At 36.6% G+C, this 25,151-nt stretch overlaps 1 protein-coding gene across 4 annotated transcripts in view; it reads left to right on the top strand.

Annotated features, from left to right (window-relative positions):
* LOC136124350 (contactin-associated protein-like 3) overlaps window positions 1-25,151 on the top strand; it is a 146,622-nt gene that overhangs the window by 107,535 nt on the left and 13,936 nt on the right. For 3 of the 4 annotated variants that reach the window (XM_065879001.1, XM_065879000.1, XM_065879002.1), the window contains 8 exons: window positions 111-267; window positions 6,158-6,285; window positions 13,675-13,845; window positions 14,549-14,767; window positions 17,465-17,704; window positions 18,289-18,516; window positions 19,798-19,931; window positions 20,751-20,838. In XM_065879001.1, the coding sequence (XP_065735073.1) occupies window positions 111-267; window positions 6,158-6,285; window positions 13,675-13,845; window positions 14,549-14,767; window positions 17,465-17,704; window positions 18,289-18,516; window positions 19,798-19,931; window positions 20,751-20,838 (1,365 nt within the window). The remainder of the gene's footprint in view (window positions 1-110; window positions 268-6,157; window positions 6,286-13,674; window positions 13,846-14,548; window positions 14,768-17,464; window positions 17,705-18,288; window positions 18,517-19,797; window positions 19,932-20,750; window positions 20,839-25,151) is intronic. The other variant, XM_065879004.1, reaches the window with a different exon arrangement.

Below are 25,151 nucleotides of genomic sequence, written 5' to 3'. Positions count from 1 at the left end.
TCTAAAGTAGTCTCTCTATGTTTTAAACAGAGGGAAGTAAAGGAACTATATTGGGGAGGCAGGTAGTGGGGGGCAAAGTAGGTGTCACCTTTCTCATACTTGTCTTTCAGATGGAACCCCAGTGAGCTGGTGGGTTGGAAGAACCAATGAAACACACACTTACTGGGGAGGTTCTCTGCCTGATGCTCAAAAATGTACTTGTGGATTAGAGGGGAACTGCATTGATTCTCAATATTACTGCAACTGTGATGCTGACCGGAATGAATGGTGATTTCCATATAATTTCCCTGTGCAAACTGTAATTTTTTTATTGCTTAAACGATGTACCTTAGGCAGACATTGGGCACAACAGTATAATAAAGAGAAAAAATTAAAGGATTCCCTAGCAAGTTAAAAGTATAAGCTTTGATGTGTATGATATCATTAATCTGAAGCCTAAAATATTAGGTAGCTATTTTTGTTTACTTGTGAGTAACTAATCATGTCCATTTTATTTTTCTAGTAAGACAAAATAGGAATTAATGTTTTCCATTCACTGAAAGTGAAATATCTGACTTCTCAAAGTTAAGTTAATCCAGTTAATAAGATGACCACCCCTTGGCTGACCCAGGGCTGTTTGCTGACCTTCCTAATTCCCAGTTTTGTTTTCTTAAATGGCCACACAGGGGAAACCAGACAAGGTCTTGAGTCCATGAAAGAGGATATACAGAATATAAAACTCTCCATGCAACTGGAGGTCTCAGAAGGCTGCAAACCCAAAGAAAAGGTAGACAAGGACAAATCATCCAGTGGGCACTCTGGGTAGAAAAAAATAGCTCCCTGAAAACTCATGTCTACAGACTTGCCCTCACACAGATTTGGAGCCCAAATTTATATGACTTGGATGGTCCTCAAATTAAGTTAACATAGCCACAGGTTGGCAGCACCACTGGCTCATCATAGGATTACATGAGATTCTCACTGGAGGCCTGCCCTCCCCCTTCACACAGACCTCACAGGATTCCCACAGATAAAATGCCACCAAAAATAAGCTCACAATCCAGGGTTATACAACACCAGAGGACAGATGTGGGAGGCAGAAGAAACCACAAAGTGTAGATGAGATGCCTAAATGTCTCAGATCATGGATACATTCAAAACATAAGATGAAATAAATATGTGAGCTGCTTGAAAGATCAAAACTGGAATTGAAACATGAGAAAGTGATTAGATCCTATTAACAAAGATGATTGTGATTTGCAAAAGAATATTAGCCAATGATAATATTTACCCAATTTAAGATTTGTTGGATCAGATATTAGACACAAGTGATCAGAAAATTGGTGAAATGGAAAATATGTGTAAATAAATGACACAGAACAGAGAGAAGCAAAATGGGATCGAGAAAAGCAGTGACATGGAGGAGTCATGTGGAGAAGATTGAAAATGTGTCTGATTAAAGTTTCAGAAGAGAAGATTTGAGATAATTAGAAGAGGAAATATTCAAATAGCAGAAAAATGTCCAGATTTGAGAAAACATTAGAATACCAAGCAGGATAAATAAAAGTAGATCCATATCTAGACACACCATGGTGAAATCAAAGAACACCAAAAAGAATGTTAAAAGGAGCAGAGATGAAAGCAAGATTCTTAAAGGAAAGATAGCCAGCCAGCAGAACCCCCCTGAACAGCCCAGGACCCAGCCCACAGAGGGCGGGACACACCCCTCACAGGGTGGAAGTGAAATAACTGTCAAACTCCCAGTGTTTATCCAGCTAATATTTTTAGAAGTGGAATAAAATTAAAATCCAGACAAACAGACACTGAAGAAATTTACCACTAGCAGACTCCACAAGAGGAATTTTTAAGAATGGTTTTCAGAATGAAAGAAAGTGATCTTATAAGGAAGGTCTCAGAGGCAGGAGGAAATATTAAGAAAAAAAAATTGTAAACTCAGAGGTTAAAAACTAAAAGAAAATACTAGACACTGATAACATGTAACTGTATGTATGAATTTGAAACACGAGAAAACAGTCAGATCCTATTAACAGAGATGATTGTGGTTTACAAAAGAACTAAAAGAATGTTTAGAAATAAAAATATTATTGAAATTTAAAACTTGTTTTGTAAATATTTATTAGAATTAAATTGCTTAAAGTTTATGTCTTAAAATTTGTGTAACCTCTAAATAATAGAAACAAAACATGTAATATTGATATCAGTAGAGGGAAGAAAGAAAAAATGGGATTTTAAAAACTTAGTTAATACAAAAGAAGATAGAAAGTGAGACTTTAAGGAAAGAGAAAGCAACAAGTACAAGATAAAAACTGTGTGAGTAATCATGCACAATAAATATGACAAAAATAACCATTTAAATCCAGATGTCATATTGAATTAAAAACAAATATATCTTGTTTGTAAACCTAGGCATATTGAAAACAAAATGCCAAAAAAAAATTACCAGGCAAATATACAAAAAAGTAAGTAAAATTTTAAGGTTTAATGTGGACAAAGATCACTATTACTATAAGATATTGCTTAATTTCACTATAAAAAACAACAATGCTAATAAACTTGTATGTTTCTAATAAAAATGACTCAGAATGTATACAGAAAAAAATTGACAAAACTGAAAGAAGAAATTTACAAATCAACCATGGTAAGAAGAGGTTTAAATGTACATCTGTTTGTAATTGGTAATCAAATGAACAAAAATTAGTAAGATAGAATATTTTCAAATGAAATTAACAGCTTGATTTGTTGGGAACATAAAATTGTAGAATACATAATTTTCTCAAGCACATGTAGTGCATTTTTGCAAACTGATTCTCTCAATATTCCATAAAGCAAAACTCAAAAAATGTTACAGTAGTTGTTATCCTATGAGCAGTTTCTCTGATTACAATGCAATTAGGTGAGAAATGAATAATAGAAAGATTAAAAAATATACATGAGGCAATTCAAAACCACAGTTGGAAAGACTGGAAACAAGGAAATAAAGATACATTACTCATAGAAAATATCGTTTTCAACAAAGAAAACCTAAGAGAATATACAGAAATATTATTGAAATTAATGAGAGTTTGGTAAGGCTGCTTACTGAACCTTAGAATAACTGGATTCTTATCAAAAATGTGTTACTATAAGAAAATATAAAAACTACTAGCAGAAGGAACAAAAGGGTATAGTACCTTGGAATAAAGATAACAAAAATATGCAAGACTTTTGTAAAAAAGACATCATAAAACTTTATTATGAAAATACAAGAAGACCTAAATAAATGGAGACATCACACCACTGCCATGAATAGGAAAACTAAGCATCTCTCCTCCAAACGATTTTCTTGATTCCATTTAATTCCAAACAGATGCTAAACATTTGTTTATTTTTGGGGGTAGTGACAGGTTCTAAAATTTATTTGGAAAAGAATGGTACGTGAATAGCTAAGACGATTCTGAAAATGGAAACAATGTGGGGAGACCAGCCCTACCAGACATGAATAAGTCTTATGATGCCGCAGTAATTAATACAGTGTGAGTTTGCCGAAGGGATGAGCCAGTAGAACAGCTAACCCCAAAAAAGAGCCTGGGAGCTTTCAAAATGTGTAATTCTGGGTGATGAAAATTATGTTGTCGCCAGTCTCTCTTTCTCCCCAGCAATTATAAAACTTAAAGTTGACCCAGTATTTCTCCCCTGCAGCTTTCCCAACAACTCAAAGTAGTCAAAGCTCCATTATACCTCAACAAAAAGTCTACTGAAAAACAAACAAACAAAAAACCCCAGAAGAATTTCTAGAGAATTAGAAACTAAAACCAAAAAAAGGTGGATTTGGAAGTTTTCTTACTGAATGTTTAAAACTGTTTGTGAGAAATTTTCATACCTAGATATTCATGCAATCTTTACAAATTTTGGAAACAATTGAGAAGCAAGAAGAAAACAGATGTAACTAAAAATTAGGCAGTTTTGAATGAGTCTAGTGAACATGGCATATAATATCTTACATAAAGCATGGACAGTGGGAATGACCTGTACTAATAAAGAATTTTTAAATAGGAAGAGTTTAAAATTTTCTCAGATTCAGGAAGGTACTTTGCAAACAACAAAAGGACAGAAAGACTTTATGATGCTATCTGCCTTAATGCACACTACATGCATTATGATTTTTTTTAAGTTTTTTTCAGGGCCGTGAATGCATTGTCAATGTTAAAAACATGTAGCTGAAATTAAAATGTAGCTTTTTGCTATATAGAAAGTGTAGCTTTTAAAGGGTTCCTTAAGGGCTTCCCTGGTGGCGCAGTGGTTGAGAGTCCGCCTGCTGATGCAGGGGACGTGGGTTCGTGCCCCGGTCCGGGAAGATCCCATATGCAGCGGAGCGGCTGGGCCTGTGAGCCATGGCTGCTGAGTCTGCGCGTCCGGAGCCTGTGCTCCGCAACGGGAGAAGCCACAACAGTGAGAGGCCCGCGTGCCACAAAAAAAAAAAAAATGTTCCTTAAAATTCAAAGATCCTCAATGAAGAACTTATGCACTTACATTTTTCCTCTAAGATGTTCTACCAAAATAGCAATCACGGGAATTAAAATACTATTTGTAATGTTTACTGATATTAAATACCAGGAATTGATTTGGTGTGCTCTCCCTGTGTTTATAACAAAATAATTTTCCAGACTGACCCCCTCCCGCATAATCCAGTGACATCTTCTAGCTTGTGAATACCGTTCCCAACAAAGTCAGGTGTTATGTGCTTGGGATGAAGCCTGTGTACATCTAACAGCAGGAGTTGCAGGGGCTTCACCAGATAAAGCCATGTTGTTTAATTCAGTCTGATTTTTTGACGCAATCTGATTTTTTAAAATTGTTTCTTAAATTTTAGGGTTTTATTTCATGTTTTTCATATCTTACCATATGCACTGCCAGTCACTTTGTTCAAATTTTTGAACAAAATAAAAATCTTAATAATTTTACATTTTCTAACTTAAAAGAATATTTCGATGCCCAGCAGAATTGGAATGATTAACTATTAAGTTAGGAAGACTTTTTTTGCAGGAAAGCTGTCAGGTTGAACCATGTGAAACAGCTGATTTTTTGACCTGCAAAAGTGGCAGTTTCAAATGTTTCAACTTGTATATACAAGAGTGAGTGGTGGCTTTGTAATTATTTGGAATTAAAACTTACTAGGTTCTACACAGAACAATAAATTAGACAAACTAGTATTTGTTCATAAATCAGAAGTACGTATGTAATTGAAGTATACAATGAAAAATATGAACAGCTTACAAGGTATAGAAAAACCTTCCTACTTTGTCCAGAGAGGACGGTGGTTATACAACCAGCTTACCAGCCAGGTCCTCTGGCTCCTGTTCCAATCCTATTGTATTAAACCATAGATATTAATATGTCCCCAAATAGTCACTTACATGATGATATTATTGGTATTGTTATTATTTATAACATCCACTGGAGGGCATTGATGGTGGGTTTTATGTTTACATCTCCAACACACAGGGCCTGGCAAATAGAAGCATAATAAGTGTTTGTCGAATGAATGGATGGTGACAATCTTTGGCAAAGCACTTTCCCGTGCATTAGCCCCTTTATTAATTTTAAGAATATATTGTATCATATCTTCATCATGGTTTTGAATCAGTATTTTGTTTTGATTTTGTTTTTAAATTTATGGCTTCAACAAATAAGGAAATGCCTCATAACCACAGTAGGAATTTCTGAAACTTTAGTAAAAAAAAAAAAGTCCAAGTATTGAAAACCTAAGTCTTGTCAGTCAGGTGGTTTTGTTTTTTGTCTTTTTTTTTTTTTTTTAATGAAGGAAGATTGCTGTTGCTTCTGTAAGTTCTGCATTTAAGTATTACACAGTGGCTGAATTGGAAAGAACAATGAGCTGCTAATTGCACTGAAATGTAATCTCATGCCTGTATCCATGACCATAATTTTGGACCTGCCTGCTTTCTTCTCTATGGTCACGTAGATGAACAAAGGTCTCTGGTCCTCAGAAGACCTCATTCAATATATTAGTATGTTTGTAAGTGTTCAGATGAGATGTTTGATTTCCCTACTGTTATGTACTTACAAATTTAGCTTAATACCCCTTGAACTGCAATCAAAGACTATTACTCTTCTGTACATTATTCAGAATAATGTTAAGGTGGTTGTATTTGTTTTCTAGGACCAGCAACACAGTAGTCCTTTCCCATAAGAAGCACTTGCCGGTCACTCAGGTTGTGATGAGAGACTCAGGGCGACCACATTCTGAAGTGGCTTATACACTGGGGCCTCTGCTCTGCTCGGGGGACAGTAAGTAGTGGCAAGAGGAACTGTCTTCATCCCTGCTAATACATTTCAATCTTTTAAGAGAAATCGAACTGCCTGGGTTCATAAAAACACTGTCTGTACTGATAATCTGTACTTCATTAGGAATGTATTAACTTTATAAAATAAGTGCATATTGTTAATGTAATTGAGAAGAAACATATTACCTCTGGATTATGTAGAGGTATCTTTTATATGACATTTACATGAGACTGTGCTGCAAAGATTCCTGGAATCATCTGAAATATATCACTTGTTCAGCAAACATCTAATATGTACCTACTAAGTATAAGGCACTTTGCTGAATGCTGAGATGCCTGAAATTGGTAAGATAAGGAGAAAAATGAGAGGACAGAACCCATCAAGTGTATCTAGTCATTAATGCCTTCTGACAATTCTGAATTTTTACACAGGAAGCCTCGATGCTCCTAACTCCACTTACCCCTCCAACTGCATCTTGTGTATCCTTCATGCCTCCAAAATAACTGAAATAAAATATATGAGTTCTATCTTTAATTTTCATCCTTCTACTCTCTCTTGAATATCAGGCCTTCTCCTCCATCTCGTCCATTGCTCCCCAGAAACTGCTTTTTCCTGTCACCAATGAGAACTCAACATTTCTAAATCCAATTCTTATTCCCTGATATCATCTGAGTTGACCTGTCAGCAACTTTGGATTCCTCCCATGATTCAAACTTCTTTAATTCACTTTCTTTACATGGTGGCCAGCATACCACAAAATTTTCCTACCCTCCTCTCCCCAACCTTCCTTCACCTCGCCAGCAGGATAACGTTGGGGTTCCCCAGGGCTCTATCCTCCGCCCTCTCTCCTCTCTGCTCTCCACTGGTGATCTTCTCCCATTATCTCATGGCTTTAAATATGGCATGGGCATCAGTGACCTCCACACCTGTACCTATACCCAGTCTTCCTGAACTCCCAGCTCCTGCATCCAGCTGGCTATTCTGTACTTCTTCATTCCAATTGGCATTTCAAACCCAACTTGTCAAAAAAATGAGAAAAGAAAAAGCATTTCCACACCAACCTTCCTCAAATCAATGCATAGCAACTCCATTCTTCCTGTTGCTTCTTAGACTGAAAACATTACAGTCTCTCATAACTTCTCTTTTCTATCATAACCCACATCTAATTCATCAGCAAATCTTATTGGTTCTAACTGCAAAAATGGATCCAGAATTTATCTCCATTACCACCTGTACCTGGATTGTTGCTGTGGCCCCATAACTGGCCTACCTGCTACTGTCTCTGCCCACTTAGCTGATACTCCACACAAGAGCCAGAGGGAATAAAATCAGGTCACGTCAGTCCTCTGCCCCAAACTCTCTTCTGGCACTCATCTCAGAGGAGAGGCCAAAGTACAACGTCCACCAAGGCCACAGTAGCCATGTTGCCCTCTGAGCCAGGCAGTACCACAGTGGGGCCTGTGGAACCACAACCCTCCCTGGGGCCCCATAGGAATTGTTGCCATGTGAGGGAACCCTGGCATTTCTGAACCTTGCTATTGGAAAAAAAAGAGGGTCCTATTTCAGATAAAAATACTGAGATGCAGATAGTCAAAATGTAGAAAGCCCATGAATGTGCCTTGACTCGATGATAGTATAGTTATTTTTCTTACTCATAACATAAATATGCAAACCACAGTTCTCTTTCTGGATAAGGTGAAGCAAGTACAACCCACCCCATCTCTCTCACTGAACTCACCCATAAAACCTGGACAGAATGTGTGAAGCAGTTATCTCAGGACTCTGGAAAGCAAATAGCAGCAGGGAAGAGAAAGCAAAATTCACCATTTATTTTTTCCTCCAGTATCTCTCAGCCACTGGGTCCCAGATGTAGAGAGTCCCAGGAGAAGTCCTGTAGTCTTGGTTGGAGGAGGGGACAGGGAGCTCCTAACTGTGAGAGAGCACAGTAGTCTCATTTCTCCCCTTCTCTCTGTTTTCTGAGGTTCCAGTTCCCAGGCAGCCCCATGGCAATAGTGGTAGAAGCTGCCTCAGAAACACACAAGAGCCAGAACTCCAAGGAAAAGCATCTTCTGCTCTGGACAGGGGAGCCCTGACTCTACGACAGTGGCAGACTCATGTTACTTTTGTTTTCTTTCTCTGTTCACCCATCACTAGGCAATGGACATATGTACAGGTGCAGGAGTGAATAGGAAAGCACAATAAAGCAGGCTGAATAGAGCCCTAGTTTTCTGGTTGTATGATTGAAAAGGGAGCTGCAGGGAACTGGAAAGTATCTGGAAGAGCACAGAGAGGGAAGAGTTCAAGAGAGTGATGCCACAAGTTGTCTATGAAGTCCTGGGTTCACCTCAGAGCTACACATGCCTGCATCTGCTCCTAATTATAGACCAAAGTTGAGAACTGAAGAGGCTACCATCCAGGACTCAGACTGGCCACTGAGTGGTGCAGAAGTGAGGCAGAGCTGAATAGCACTGCAAAAGCTTTGAAAACTGGACAGCCATAGGAACCATGGACCATGCACGGAGGGCAGGTTGGAATGTGTGGCCAGATCCTAACCAGGACAGCTGCCTGCAAAATAAGAAAAATATGAACATGCACTTTGAATTTAAGCAAAGCCCAGAGTTGGTTAACATAATATTTTAAAGATCTAGGAAATAATCCAAAATTACTTCACATACAAAGAACCAGAAAAATCCAAGTTTGCATAAGCAAAGGTAATCAACAGATACCAATGACACAGAGGTTAGAATTATCTGATAAAGACACTAAAACAACTATTACACAAAAACTCTAACAAGTAATAATAAATGCTTTTGAAACAAATAGAAAAAGAGAAAGTTTCAGCAAAGAAATAGGATATATAGAGGAGAGCTAGATGGAAACTTTAGAAATAAGAAGTACGGTAATGGAAATGAAAGATGCACTGGATGGGTTAAATAGCAGATTTGAGATGAAACAGTCAATGACACTGAGGATAGATAAATAGAAAGTATTCAATCTGAACAAGAGAAAGAAAAAAGGTTGAAAAAGAAATGAACAGGGCCTCAGGGACCTGTGGGTTAATAATAAAAGATATAACATTCATGTAATTGAATTTCCAGAAGAAGAGAGGAAAGAGTGCTGGTGCTGAAAAATATTTGAAAAACGAATGGCTGAAAACTTTAAGTTTGGCAAAAGAGAGACTTGAGAAGTTGAATGAACCTGAAACAGTATAAACTCAAAGAAATTCACATCTAGACATATCATAAACAAACACGTGAAAACTAAAGGCAATGAGAAATTTTTTGAAATCAGCTAGAGAGAATAATGATGCATTGCCTATAGCGAAACACCAATTCAAATGACAGTAAGTTTCTCATCAGAAATATAGATGTCAGAAGGAAGTGGCGAAACATTTCTCAAGTGCTGAAAGTAAAGAATTGTCAGTCCAGAATTCTATGCTAAGCAAAAATATCCTTCAGGAATGAAGGTAAAATTTTTTAAAATTTCAAATGAAAGAAAGCTGAAAGCGTTCATCACCTGAAGGCATCCTTTAAAAGAATTTCTAAAGGAAGTTTTTTTAGATAGAAAGGAAATGATATCAGAAGGAAATTTTGAACTTTGGGAATAAAAAAATCAACATTAGAAATGATAAATAACTGGGTAAATTTAATAGATTATTCTCCTATTATTTTAAATATATCTGAGGGTTGAAAGCAAAAAGTACATTATTTCACAGGGTCACAGGGTTTTAATTTTATGTAGATATAATACACATGGCAACAACAACATAAACAGGAGTAGGTAAAAGGACAAAATTGTTGTCAAAGTTTTTACAAATCACTTGAAGTAGTTAAAACATAGATTCTAAGCATACTAAGAAAGGTAAGTATATATATTGTAATCCTTAAAGGAACCAATTAAGAAACTGCTATACAAATAGAATACTGAAAAATGTATAAATAACCCAAAAGGAGACAGAAAAAGGAAAACAGAGGAACAAAAAAATAGAACAAATAGGAAAAAATAATAAAATGATAGAACTAACATATCAACATTTGTATTTAATGTAAGTGGTCTAAGTAAACCAATTAAAAGACAGATTGTTATGACTCAACTATAGGCTGTCTATAAGAAATTCAATTCAAATATAATGGCATAATAAAAGAATATGATGGAGAAAGATATACTACACAAACATGAATTTAAAGAAATCTGGAGTTTTTTATTAAAATTTTTGCTTGCAAGCAAAGAAAATTAATACATATAAAAAAGGACCAAGAAGACTGAAGAATCTTAAATGTGTATGCTAATAACTGAGCTTCAAAATACATAAAGCAAAAACTGACAGGGTGGAAAGGCGAAATAGAGAAATTCATAATTATCATTAAAAAGTCCAGTACTGCTCTCTCATTAGCTTATGGAACTAATAGAGGGAAAATCAGCAAGGATATAGAAGACCTGAATGTCACCAGAAAACAAATGAATCTAATTGACATTTATAGAATACTCTACCAACAGTAGAATCTTACAAAATGCAAGATTTGACATAATTGAATTAAATTAGAAATAAATAAAAAAGATAGTGAGAAAGTCTCAAAACACTTAGAAATTAAACACCAAACTGTCAAATAATACCTGAGTCAAGGAAAGGTCTCAATAGATATGATAAAATATATTGAACTGAATGAAAATTAAAGTACAGTGTATCAAAATTGGTAGCATGCAGTTATAGCAGTGCTTAGAGGGATATTGAGAGAAATAAATACTTATATTATGAAAGAAAAAAGATCTCAATTCAATAATGTAAGACTTCACCAAAAAAAACCAAACTAGAAATAGAAGAGAAAAATAAACCTAAAGCAAGCAGAAAGAAGGAAATAATAAAGAATAGAAATCAATTAAATTAAAATCAGAGTATATAAAAACAAAAAAAAAGATTCTTTTAAAATATTAATAAAATTGATAAACCTCTAAGACCAAAGAAAAGAGAAATAAAAATTATCAATATGAGAAATGAGCGTTGGGATAACACTACAGACCCCACAGGCATCAACAGTATAATAAAACTATACTACAAACAACTCTACACGTATTAATTCTACAACATAGATGAAGTGGACCAATTCCTTAAAAAACGCTAACAGCCAAAACTTTCTTAAGATAAACCAGACAACTGGGATAGACCTAATAGTATTAATGGAATTGAATTTGTAGTTAAAAACCTTCTGAAAAAGAAATCCAGACCAAGATTGTTTCACTGATGATTCTACCAAAGAAATAATACCATATCTACACAACCTCTTTCAGAAAATAAAAGAGGAAATTCTTTCCAACATTTTAAGGAGAGCATTGCTTTCATATCCAAACTAGACAAGGAAGTGCAAAAAAATGATAACTACTGATGTTATTACCAACACATGCAAAAATCCTCAACAAAACACTAACAAATAATCCAGGAATATTTTTAAAAATGCACCACCAACAACTGCAGTTTATCCCATGATGCAAGACTGACTCAGTATTTGGAAGATGATCAGTTTGATCTACCATACCACGTTAACAGTCTAAGGAAGAAAAATCACTCCAGGTGCTTTTTCTATATCAATTAATATGAACATTATAATTTGAATTATTATGATAACAAATTCAACATGATAATTTACATCATAATAGCATTTATAATAAAATTCTTAGCAAACTAGGTATAAAAGGAAAATTCTTAAGCTTAATAGGACAGTATCTATACAAAACAGCTAGCATCATAATAATTGGTGAAAAACTGAATGCTTTACCCCTAAGGATGGGAACAAGACAAGGATATCCAATCTCACCACATCTATTCAACAACTTTGATCATATGGGAAGTCCTAGCCACGGCAATAATGTAAGAAAGAAAATAAGTGCATACAGGCTGGAAAGCAAGAAAGAAAACTCTAGTCACACGTATATACATACGATTGCCTACGTAGAAAATCTCAAGGAATGTCCCCCCCCACCCCGCCCAGCAAAAACAAAAACAAAAACCCTACTAGGTCTTATTAAGTGAGCTCAACAAGATCACAGGATACAAGGTCAACAGAAGACAAATCAGTCATATATGCTAGCAATGTATAAATGGAAACCAAATTTTACAAGGCAAAGTCATTTTCAATAGCTAGAAAGGATATAATACTTAGGTATACATTTAACAAAAACATGTATAAGATCTGTAACTCATCAAAAAGTGACTGAACACTGAAGAAAGGAATCAAAGAATCTAACTAAATGGAGAGATATACTGTGTTCATGGATTGGAAGACTCAATATAGGAAAGATGTCAGTTCTCCCCAAGTTAAAAACACACTTCACCAAAGAGGATATAAGAATGGCAAATAAGCACATGAAAAGATGTTCAACATCATTGCCTATTAGGGAAGGCAAATTAGAACCACAACGAGATACTACTACACACCAATTTGGATTGCTAAAATAAAAGAAATATATACTCACAGTATCAAATGCTGGTGAAGATATGAAACAACTCTGTCTCTTATACATTGTTAATGGGAATTAAAAATGGTACAGCCACTCTGGAAAACTGTTTGGCAGTATCTTATAAATTTAAACATACTTACCGTATGACCCAGGGATTATACCCCTGGGAATTTACCCTACAAAAATGAAAACATATGTCCACACAAAAACCTTTACATGAATGTTTATAGCAGTTCTGTGTGTAATTGACCAAATCTGGAAAGACCCCTAGTGTTCTTGAATGTGGACAGATAAACTGTGGCAGATCCATATGATGGAATATTACAGAGCAGTAGAAAGGAATAGATATTGACATGCAACAGCTCGAATGAATCTCAAAGGCTTTATGTTGAGTGAAAGAAGCCGATCTCAAAGGGTTGCATGCTGCATGACTCTATTTATATGCTATTTGGAAAAGGCAAAACTATAGGGACAGAGACTAGTTCATGATTGCCAGGGCTTAAGGGTGGTTGGAGGTTGTGACTATAAGGAAATAGCAAGAGGGAGGTTTTTGGGGTGATGGAACTGTCTTTTATTCTGATTTTAATGATGGCTATACAAATCCACAAATGTATTAAAAGTTATAGAACTGTATGTCCCTAAAAAGTCAATTTTACTTGATGATAATTCACAAAATAATATTGTTTTTAAAAAAACACGGGTCATTTCCAAAGTGATTGTCCCTCCACGCAGTTGCAACCATGGCCATGTTCTTAATCCTCAAAAGAATCACTATTTGGACATTCATGTCATGGCTACATGTTCAGAAGAACCACAAAATGAAGGCTTTTAAAGATAAATAATGCAATGAATGGTAAAAATCCTAGAAATATAAAAAGTAATTGTTGTTTGTTTTGTTTCATTGTTATTTTCACTGTCTTTTTTTCTTCTTGTAAACAGATTCATTTTGGAATTCAGCTTCGTTCAATACTGAGACTTCATACCTTCATTTCCCTACATTCCGAGGAGAGCTTAGCGCTGATGTGTCTTTCTTTTTTAAGACCACAGCTTTTTCGGGGGTGTTTGTAGAGAACCTGGGGATCACAGACTTCATCAGGCTAGAGCTGCGAGGTGAGTTGCCCACCCTGGGCAAAGCCATGGGGTACTCAGTTATTAACAATAACCTCGTTAGTAACGTAATTTCTGATGTATTGCCATGTTTCCTTTGTCAGTTGTATTTCTTGATTAAATGCTAAAATTCTATGATTTTAAATAATTATTTTTAATAGAAACTAAAACAGTGATTCACGAAACATACAACAGTCTATACAATTCCTTGTTGTCTTAATTCTATGTGCAATCAGGATATTAAACCAAACTGGTCAAATAACTGCTGACTAAATCACAAAATTATGTGATTTAATTGACTAGTCATACTGTTTATGTATGTAGACAAAGCTTAATTTCTTACTCTGTGAATTTCACATAGTGCTTTTAAAACTATATTAAGAATTAAACCACCTTTAAATAAACTCACTTATACCTATGAAGTCAGATAAAATGTTAGTTGTATTTTTATAGGTAAATATCTCTATTACTTAGGGCTTAGCAAGATGAATAGTAAACTCTAAGAAGTATGTTAAAGTCAGCTTTGCTTTTTGCTTTTGCTTTCGCTTTTTTTTTTTTTTTACCAGCTCAGAGTGACATTTGTCTGCATTAGTATCATGGTCTTCTTTCATAAGGAGCATGTCGTGGTGCTTTTTTCATGTCTACTCAAGACCAAATTTTCTCCCCTGTGAATGAACTTGACCAGCTCTCATATCTTTATTTCCAGCCCCTGCAGAAGTGACCTTTTCCTTTGATGTGGGGAATGGGCCTTGTGAGGTCACCGTGCAGTCCCCCACTCCCTTTAACGACAATAGATGGCACCATGTGAGGGCAGAACGGAACGTTAAAGAAGCATCCCTTCAAGTGGATCAGCTCCCTAGGGAGACCCAAACTGCCCCAGCTGATGGGCACGCCCGCTTGCAGCTCAACAGCCAGCTCTTTGTGGGTGAGTGCTGCTAGCGGCTTGTAACTGAGCTGTGCTGTGAATGCAGAGGTGGACCGAGAGAGAATCACAGCTACAGCAGTAGTGATAATAGTAATTGCCACAGTGACTACTATCGGCCCTGGTGGGAGGCAGAGATATTGAATAAGATCCTCTGAACTGAGAAGGAACTTTGGGACTGAAAATCGAAGCAGGCAACTCCATAAAGTGCAATTATGAAGTTTATTGTGGGTAACTTACATCCAGGGGACGATGAGTCAGAGACGTTCACAGCTGCACTTCATGCCATGGAAAAGGCTCCTGGGGAATTTAAAGGAGCCAAAACTAAAAATAGAATCTGACTACGAAGTGAGAAGCACCCATGGTCAGGAATTGGGATTTTTTCCTCCTCAAGGGGGTCTCATGACCACCTGCATCAGCAAAAGGCACTCTTCCAGTTTTCATATTCGATGAAGGCAAGGGTAAAGGTTGATAAGGAACTTATCTGGCTGGGATGCATTCCGTGTGAGTAAGCTAAAGCTCCGTCACCCAGAAAGAGGAGGGGGTGGGACTGCGGGCCTAAGATGGAGCTGACAAAAGGGAGTCAGGGTGGTTCAGCCACACAGACACTATGTACCAAGAGCTCATTTAATATAAATATCTCTGCTATAGATTATTGTACCCAATTTGCAGATGAGATCATGGAGGCTCAGAGACATCAAGGAACTTAACCGTAGAAACCCCAACTGGAAGGAAAATCCAAACTCGTGTTGGACTGATTCCCAAGCTTGCACGCAATATCATAGACAATTTATGTTTGTTTCAATTACTTCTTATCCATACTATTTATAAAACAAATAGCAATTTTTATCCATTTCTCTCACTTCACTTCTCAGTATAGTTAGAGAACCAGCCCCGTAACTGGGACAAAATCCTCCAGAGTCCCCTCCAGAAACAGGCCATAGGAACCCAGGGAGGCTGAAGCAGCCTCGTGTGACTGGGCACAGCAGGACTTTCCCCAGCCCAGCACCTGGTTCCTCTCAGTCCTGCACCCCCTCTGCTGCTCTCTTGTTGCAAATGCCTTGTTTAGACCCAGAGCTGGCTCATTATTCTGCAGTCCATTCTTTAAAGATTAAAGCTCTGGGTAGTGGGAGTCTTCCTTCTAACTTACATGCTTATTTTTTATTATTGTTTGTTTTTCCCAAAGGGAGAAACAACTTTTGCTACATTGCTTTTTAGATAACTCTATTCTAATTTGGAAACTAAGCAGATTAATGAAATAGCTCTCACTTGGTCTTTTCTCACATATTTTAAAGTAAATAAGGACACGGTTCAATGAAAAATTGATATAAATCACAAATTAGCACACAGTCTGCTTTGCCAGGTGATACCTACTGCTCTGTGCAGGAACTAATGCTATTCAGTGAATTTAAGTGTGTGTGTGTGTGTGTGTGTGTGTGTGTGTGTGTGTGTGTACAGCCCATGGCACCATAAAACAGCTTCAAGCACAGTTAGTTCTTACTGAGTTGAGGCTTCATTTTAAATTATCAAACTGCAAATCAAATTAAATAATTCTATTTTCTGATTTATAACCCTGAGGATTAATTAGCGGAATTTCTAGGAACAAAGTTTGGATGGAAGTCTCCCTAGAACTAGTGTTTCCACTATGGTAATGTTTCTAAAACCTGAGGAGTTAGTTGAAAATTCAGATTTGGGGTAACTTCCCCAGGCCCACTGAATCAGAATCTTTTGGAGTAAATCCAAAATCTGTTTTTAGCAAACACTCCAAGTGACTCCTGTGCTCCCATATTTATTATGCTCACATGAGAAATGATAGAAATATAGGGGGATATATATTATTTGGTTAATGTTATACCACCTGACCTCAGAGCCGCCAGGATGGAGTATGAAAGGCCTGAGGTCCTAAATTTTGGTTTTACCCCTTCTGCCTTCTTTTTCTTTGTTCTTGCCTCAGTTCCTTTTCACAGCTTTATTAGTGAGAGCTCTTCTAAGTAAGAATTAGTATTTTATATATGTGTAATAGATATGCTATACAAATATATATACAAATTTGTAATATATATTATATTAAATACATACACAAATTTATATATTACAAATTTATAATATATATTACATCACAAAGATTTTCAACTATGTAACCTTTATTATGCATGTCATTGTTTGTAAATTTAAACTTTAAAAAGGATCAATGGTGTTTATTTTCTTCTTTAAGAAAGAAACAATGTAGGGGCTTCCTTGGTGGCGCAGTAGTTGAGAGTCCGTCTGCTGATTCAGGGGACACGGGTTCGTGTCCCGGTCCGGGAAGATCCCACATGCCACGGAGTGGCTAGGCCCGTGAGCCATGGCCACTGAGCCTGTGCATCCGGAGTCTGTGCTCCGCAACGGGAAAGGCCACAACAGTGAGAGGCCCGCGTACCGCAAAAAAAAAAAAAAAAAGAAAGGAACAATGTAAAAAAATGCCTTTCTAAATATAACTTGAAGAAGTATTCTTAGAACAAATATTTATCAAGTTCAACTTAAAAAATATTTTCATTAATGGTCTGTTCAGTGCCATTTGATGATTCTTAACTTTTGACCACAGCCTACGTTTTCAGAATTATATTTGTTCATAAAACCTTGGCCTCAGTTCAAAGTGAAGATGAAATCCCGAGGAAGACACCCAGGAGCGTGTTTGCATTTGCAGTGTTTCCCTTGTAGGTGGAACAGCAAGCAGACAGAGAGGCTTCCTGGGATGCATTCGGTCTCTAAGGTTGAACGGGCTGGCCCTGGATCTGGAAGAAAGAGCCACAATGACGCCAGGAGTGGAGCCAGGGTGTCCAGGACACTGTAGCAGCTACGGACACCTGTGTCGCAATGGAGGGAGGTGTAGAGAAAAACGCAGAGGGATCGAGTGTGACTGCACCTTCTCTGCGTATGATGGGCCATTCTGCGAGAATGGTGAGTGTGACTGAGGAGCAGCTTACAGGGAAAGGATGGAACATTTGAACTCTATGAAGACGTTTCTGGCATTTGACACTGTAAAGAAAAGATAAGGCAGTTCTCTGTGATTAGCTGAAATAGAATTGTTTCTGTCCCAAATGCCTCCATTTCACTTGGCAGGAGGTATGATTCTATTCTTTTGAAGGCCGTTGACTGCTTCTGTTAAATCTGATGTCACCCCCTCTGGATTTCTCAGAGGGTCATCAATGCAACACTTTGAGGAGAGCAATAACCTTTTAACTGTATGTTTACACTGGACATTTAATTTTCTGTAATCCTAAGATGAAGCCTTTTGGAGGTAATAATAAAATATTGTTACTCAGTCTTGGGTTACGGGACTATGGAGAGAGTATCTTTTTATTTATACTGTATTGTTTTGCATCTTAAATTTTTAAATTAAAAAGACAGCAAAGCATACCATTATTCTCTCTTTTGAGATATTTAAGGATTAGAGATATTCTTGAAATATACAGAAATATACATAAAACAAGACACGTGCACTTACATATTGCTAATATAACCAAAAATGCATGTCATTCCAGAAATTTCTGCCTATTTTGGAGCTGGCTCCTCAGTGATTTACGACTTTCAACATATCAATGACACCTTCAGTAAGAACTCCAGCTCCTTTGTGGCTTTATTTCATGAGGATCTGACATTGACAGGAGAAATGACCACACTGAGCTTCCGGACCACAGGGATGCCCAGCTTACTACTCTATGTGAGCTCCTTCTATGAGGAATACCTTTCAGTTATCCTCGCCCCGAATGGTGAGTATCTTTACCATACGAACAAGAAGACTGACTTAGGAGAAATCAGGACCATAAGGAGGGGGCCCTTTCAATGCTAAACTACAAACAAAAAACACAAGTGCATCCCTGTGACACCCATGTTATTAGGGTTGGTTTTTTTTCATTATAACCCCAAATGTTTCTCACTAGCGTTACCATTTCAGTGATTAAATTAAGATGGCTTTCTTCTATAAATATCTGATCATTTCATGTATCTGATGTTCAACTGTGCTTCTTGTTATTGGTAGGGAGTCTTTCCTTCTGCATGTGAATAAATTAGTGTCACAGTTCATTTTGAAAGAAGATATTTTATGCATGGAAAATATTTCCTCCTTCTTGGAAGGGAAGTAAAGAAGTGCATTAAACCATATAGAAAGCTAATTTCCATGAGCATCAGATAAATATGATTGTTCTTTACCCATCAGTGTTTGGGAATTCAATTATGCCCTATCTGCATACAAAGAAAAGTGGGAAGACAGTTACCTAACCCATGGTCACCAGTAAGAGAACAGAACCAAGACTTTCCAAGTTAGAGAGCAAAATCAAGCTTTAACCTTTTCTCCTGGAGAATAAAGGGGAGAAACTTAACTTCTGGAAAAGATTTCTATGATCGCTGACTGATAAGATATATTACAGGTGGTACCAGAGTTACCAGGTAGAGGGTACATCTATGAAGGAGAGCAGTGTGTGGATTGGAAGATTTGGATATTATAGCAAATCACTCACTTCTCTCTTTTTGCTGCTTCTTGATTATGGCAGAAACCTTAGAAAACATTTCTGGTTGTGCAAAATATATATATATATGTGTGTGTGTGTGTGTGTGTGTGTGTGTGTGTGTGAATGTCAGTGATACATTAAAATGCATTAACATAAGTCACATTAAAAGAAGTTATGCTTATAGAAACTGAATGTTAATATAACGTTGCTTGAGGTTTTACCATTTAATAATATGAACACCACCTGAATAATTAACTTCAAGCCTAGCTTGGCATTTTCATATGCTTAACTTAGACTTTTTTCTCTGGTTAAGGAAAATGGAAGAACTTGGAAAAAGACCATTTGTCTTGACTTTTAAGACTGTGTAATTGAATTCTGAATTTGGCCCCAGAACATCACATAAATGATTACTAGTCCAGGAAAGGTGACTATTATGCTCCATAGATTCAAGTTATATATTTTTTTAAATGTGCCTTAGAACCTGCATTGGCGGTTTTTATAAAATTATATTTCAGTTAAAAATGTCATTTTTCTCTTCTTTAGGAAGTTTGCAAATCAGGTATAAGCTAAACAGACACCGAGAACCTGATGTTTTTAACTTTGGTTTTAAAAACCTGGCTGATGGACAGCTTCACCAGGTGAAGATTAACAGAGAAGCAGCAGTGGTCTTTGTCGAGGTAAGGTTGTAAGTTCAACAACAGCAACAGTAATCAAAATTGTGATGCTCAGAATGTATGACCTAAAGCAAAAATTTGATAATAAATCCTAGTAAAAGAAATGCACATCTGGCACTCTTCTTCCATGAGTCTTGCTAGGTCAATGTGTTTTGTTTTGTTTTGCAATGTCTGTTTGTTTAGCAAGAGACTGTCAAAATTATTATTAATATTTGACCACTTAAAAAACAAAGCTGTCCTCATTGGTTTTACTTTATTTGGTTGGGAAAAATTGCATAGTTTATCATAGTGACTACTGGAGATATTTCAGTGGGAACCTATTCCCACTGGGTTACAAAAGAACAAAGCCTACAGAAATTTAAACACAAGGGAAAAAGCAAGATCTTGCTTAAAGTGGGAATACATTTTGAAAAACATTGGAGTCTTTAAGTCACACATTGTCACTGGGTTTTGAAGAATAATCTTTTATATTGAATCTGTATGAATAATACATTTTTCTGCTCATGTTACAAATTTCCTCTAAATAAGTAAAAACTTTGAGGTTCAAAGTAACTCTTGCATTTCTTTGTGGATTGTACCAATTATAGATACTTAAATCATAAAGACAAATTTAGGGGAACGGGATGGGCAATGAGGTGGAGTTGAATTTCAGGTGTTACAAGAATTGTTTATAATACACTTTTCTTCTTTAACCTTTGTGATAGCAGGAACATATAGCTTATTTTTCTTTAACATTTTTCTTGGTCTTCCTTTGATTTCCATCCTCTTATCATCAAAATTGCTTGACATTTTGATGTTTATATCATGTGGAACATTTAATAGGTTAACCAGAATGCAAGGAGACAAGTCATCCTGTCTTCAGGGACAGAATTCAATGCTGTCAAATCCCTCACATTGGGGACAATTTTAGGTAAGTGGAAGAAAGAGAGCCCCTCCCCCTACAGCCCGGTGACTGGGATTGGAAGTGTTAGTTTGCAAACACGGGAAGCATTCATCATGCTGAAAGAAGCTCCTTGATATATGCATGATTTCCCAGTGAGTGACAGTCAAGGTAGAAGCTTGTACTCTTTTCTGAGTGTGCATATGATCACAAGTAAGTGCTGCTTGCAAGTTGAACAAGGGCGTTCCTTGAAAAATGCCTCCACACTTACCCTCTCACTTAGCAATCAAGCATAATGAAATTTTGCATTTTTCTAACAATTCAGGAAAGACAAAATCAAAGCAGATATAAGTTCACAAATTCTGTGGTAATCAGGGGTCAAATGCAGAAATCATTTTAATGATAAATCTAGATTTATGTTTAAGAAGGAAGAGAAAAGGCTGCTTATTTTCTCTTAGCAAACAAGCTTTGGGCTGTGGTCTGGGCCCTGCCTTGCCTGTGAGCTGAGGTGAAATGTGTTCATTGCTCCCAGCTATTCTTGGAAAATCACAGCCTAAATATCCTACAGACATCCTTTATGGCTGCCAGTTATTCTCCATAAAAATGCCGAAGTAAAAGCATACTTTACTATTTAGACATCAAACTCTTGATGCCTTTATTTTCCCCTTGTCACCAAGAATTACATTGAAATAAAAACAGATATTGAAAGTTATTTCTTTTATTTTTGATTATATAGAAACTGTATGTTTTATTGCTATTTAAATGATATCTAGGGGAAATCCTCTTGTGGCATGTTTATTATTCCTCCTCTGGTACTTGATACTCATATGGCTATATTTCGTCCTAAATAATCGATGGAAACTTATTAGGTGTTCAGCCATTTATACATTGACTCTTTTGGTCATTTCTTCTACCCCACAGATATATGTTACATCACCAACTTGAGAATGTTAGAAAAGGCACATGAATGGATGTTCAAAATATGTCAAGAATCATAGTAACAATTAAAGCGATCACATCTTTCAAACAGATGATAGACAATGAAATGATGACTTCTTATTTTTCAGACAGAGGAAATGTTATGAATGCTAGTGCTCTCCAAGGGTGCTCTTGTAAATGGTAATAACAAAAGTGTAGGGCTTCCCTGGTGGCACAGTAGTTGAGAGTCCGCCTGCCGATGCAGGGGACACGGGTTCGTGCCCCGGTCCGGGAAGATCCCACATGCCGCGGAGCGGCTGGGCCCGTGAGCCATGGCCGCTGGGCCTGCGCGTCTGGAGCCTGTGCTCCGCGACGGGAGAGGCCACAACAGTGAGAGGCCCACGTAACGCAAAAAGTGTAACATTTAGACGCTGCAGCCTAACTGTTAAAAAGGCAGATTAATCCAGTGCTCCTTCACTGGTGAGAAGATAGTTTTAGCATGGTATAGTGAATAACAACTTCAGGCTGAAGCGGTGGTGCTCCTGCATTGTAATCATGCCTTAAAGGTAGATAAAGAATCTGGCCTTGATGATGTATTAACAGAGTGGTAGCTTGTGCTGAAGGTCCTTTCCTGTGGTTCATTGTTCTAGTCGCACTCCCCACATGTGAGATAGTAATGGTGCAGTTACCACAGAAATAAAAATGAGAACATTTGTTTCCCACTGAGTGCTGGGAGATGTTTATACCTATCACAGCCCGTTGTAGAGGTGAGTATTCCAGTCTCCAATGTGTGGTTTTGATGTTTCTCAGGCATTTCTGACATCCTTGTTTTCATGATATTAGTAGATTTTTAAATTCTATTTAAAATAGTGGCATAATTTTAAAAGAATTGGAAAAACAAACAAACCCCCCAAAAAACAAAAACGAATTGGAAAAATAATTCAAAGGAATACTGCTCCTTCAACTTTTGTCCATGAGAATAACAGTATATATTTAAATAGAGATTATGAAATTCCTAAAAGTTCAAAGACCACGTTGAGCTTTAGAGAACAGTGAGATAGAACCCTATCTTTGGTTGTCAGCCCAACAGTTATAATTGTTTTTAATATCCAAATGGAGAAAAATTTGCTCCCTTTTTTATCTGATATTGAGCTCTACTCTCTGGCCCGACGGAACCTTGGTCTGAGCAGTGAGTAATTGATCACCCAAGGGGTGTGCAAGCCGCAGAGCTGAATTTTTGTCGAGTGGGTGCAAGCTGTGTGTGGAATGATGGTTCTGTCTGCCCCCAGATCTGATCCCTGTTCCACTGCCAGACAGAAGTCCGTGCTTACTCTTTGCCAGCCCGGAGGACAGATATGGTCAATAAACAAAACAAACGCAGTCCACACACAACTTCACGCCCTCAGTGACTCCAGCATCTGACAGGAGAGATGAGGCATATTCAGAAATGTCTGTGACCCAAAGTATGAATAGAAAGTTGCTATCAGTAAGTGTGAAATTGACAAAGGAATATTTTTAAGGACAATTCGGCTTCAAATGTATGATCTATAAAGATATAGGCAATAGATTACAGAAATCGACATAATCACTGAACTGCATTATATGAAGGAGATTGTTTTAATTAAAAAGTAGAATAATAAATTTTGTTATATAAATTTTTATTTTCTTATAAGTTAATATATAGAGGACAGTAGCATGGAACTGAAGGTGTTAATGTTTTTATTCAAGGGTGATATAGTCAAAAACATCTCTCTCAGGCCACAGAAATTAAAGTTGAAACTCAGCAATGAAGTTTATAGCCTGAAGCAATTGAATCTAATAAAATTGTAAATATCCATTTCATCTGTACCTAGAGGTATATATCTTGATCAAAGGCTAATTAAACGTTTCATGTTTTGGATAACTTTATTTTAGGATGGCTTCTGTTCTGCTGCCACTCTCAAATCAGTTACTGAGTACAAGAGGACTACAGTTTTGTGTTCAGATTTGGCGAGTATAAGCAGAACTGCCTTTCACTAACTTATAGTAAAGTAGACCAACTGATTGGCTAATAAGGACCTACTAATTTCCCAAATAAAATAGTCCCAAACTATGACAAGTTATCCAGTACTTATTTCTTGTTAGCTATTTTGACTCACTGACTTATCCATTCATTCAGAAATGTTTGGTGGTCCCTAATATGCACTTATATTTCATTGGACATTTCGAATGCCTCATAGCAAAATACACTACCGTACCTGCCCTCAAAGCACTTGTGGTATAATACAAGATACAAACAATAAAACAGTGTTCTAATGATAACCTAATCTAGTTAGTCATTATTATTATTTACCCTAGTGTGCTATGGAAAAATGGTTCCGCATCATCTTCTAATTAACATGCTCTTGTTCTTTCCATTCTTCAATGATCTTATTAGTGATGACCAATCAGGTTAAGTTTTCCCAATTACTATAAAATAGTTTTAAGTATAATCCTACTTTAATGTAAATCTTTAGATTTCTAGTGTTCTGTGTAGTTTTAACTCTGATAGGATTTATACTCCCAAAGTATGAGAGCTTTAAAATACCAAGTAAGGTGCCCTAGCATTTTTGCTAAATTTTGTTTCTCTAAAGACTTTTGTATATTTGGTATTCTATTCATTTTGTTTTTTGTGCATTTAAAAAAAACAACAAAAATAACAAACCCAAAATATCAAAGCAAAACAAAAATCTGCTTTTGAAGTGTGCAGACTAAAGATATGTCTTCCTATCTCTTCCTGGGAGAGAGTACAGTTCACATCAATATAGTCATGTGAGTAAACCTTAGTAGGCCGATTATCTGTGGGATAAAGAAAATCCACTGAAGAATTGTATGTTGAAAAGCTCCATAAATCATTCATGGAAATTACCTACTGAGATTTGCATAGAGAGACTAGAGTTTAGATATTAAAAACTCCATTGACTTAATGACATATATTAGTCTTTCCTATGCTCTGCCTAAGAGTTTATCTCATTTAGAAGAAATTCACATAGAAAGACACAAAATGTTTATAAAATTTCAGGAATATGAATGTAAATGAAAAAATCCTCAACAAAATATTAGCAAATCTAATGCAGTAATGTATAAAAATTATTATATGCCATAACCAAGTAAGATTATCCTAAGAATTTGAGGTTGGCTCAACAGATAAAAATCAATGTAATGCACCATATTAATAGACTAAAGGACAAAAACCACATGATCACCTCAATAGACAGAGAAAATTGAAAAAATTCAGCATGCTTTCATAATGAAAACACTGAACAAACTAGGAATGAAAGGAACTTCCTCACATGGAAAGGGCATCTGCAAAAACCCTACAGCTATTATCACACTTAATGGTGAAATAATGGAAGTCTTCCCCTAAGATCAGTAATGAGATGAGGATGTCCACTCTTACCACTATT

Source organism: Phocoena phocoena, chromosome 6 (assembly GCF_963924675.1).
Source record: "Phocoena phocoena chromosome 6, mPhoPho1.1, whole genome shotgun sequence".
Taxonomy (NCBI): domain Eukaryota; kingdom Metazoa; phylum Chordata; class Mammalia; order Artiodactyla; family Phocoenidae; genus Phocoena; species Phocoena phocoena.
This window is presented reverse-complemented; position numbering and strand designations above follow the sequence as displayed.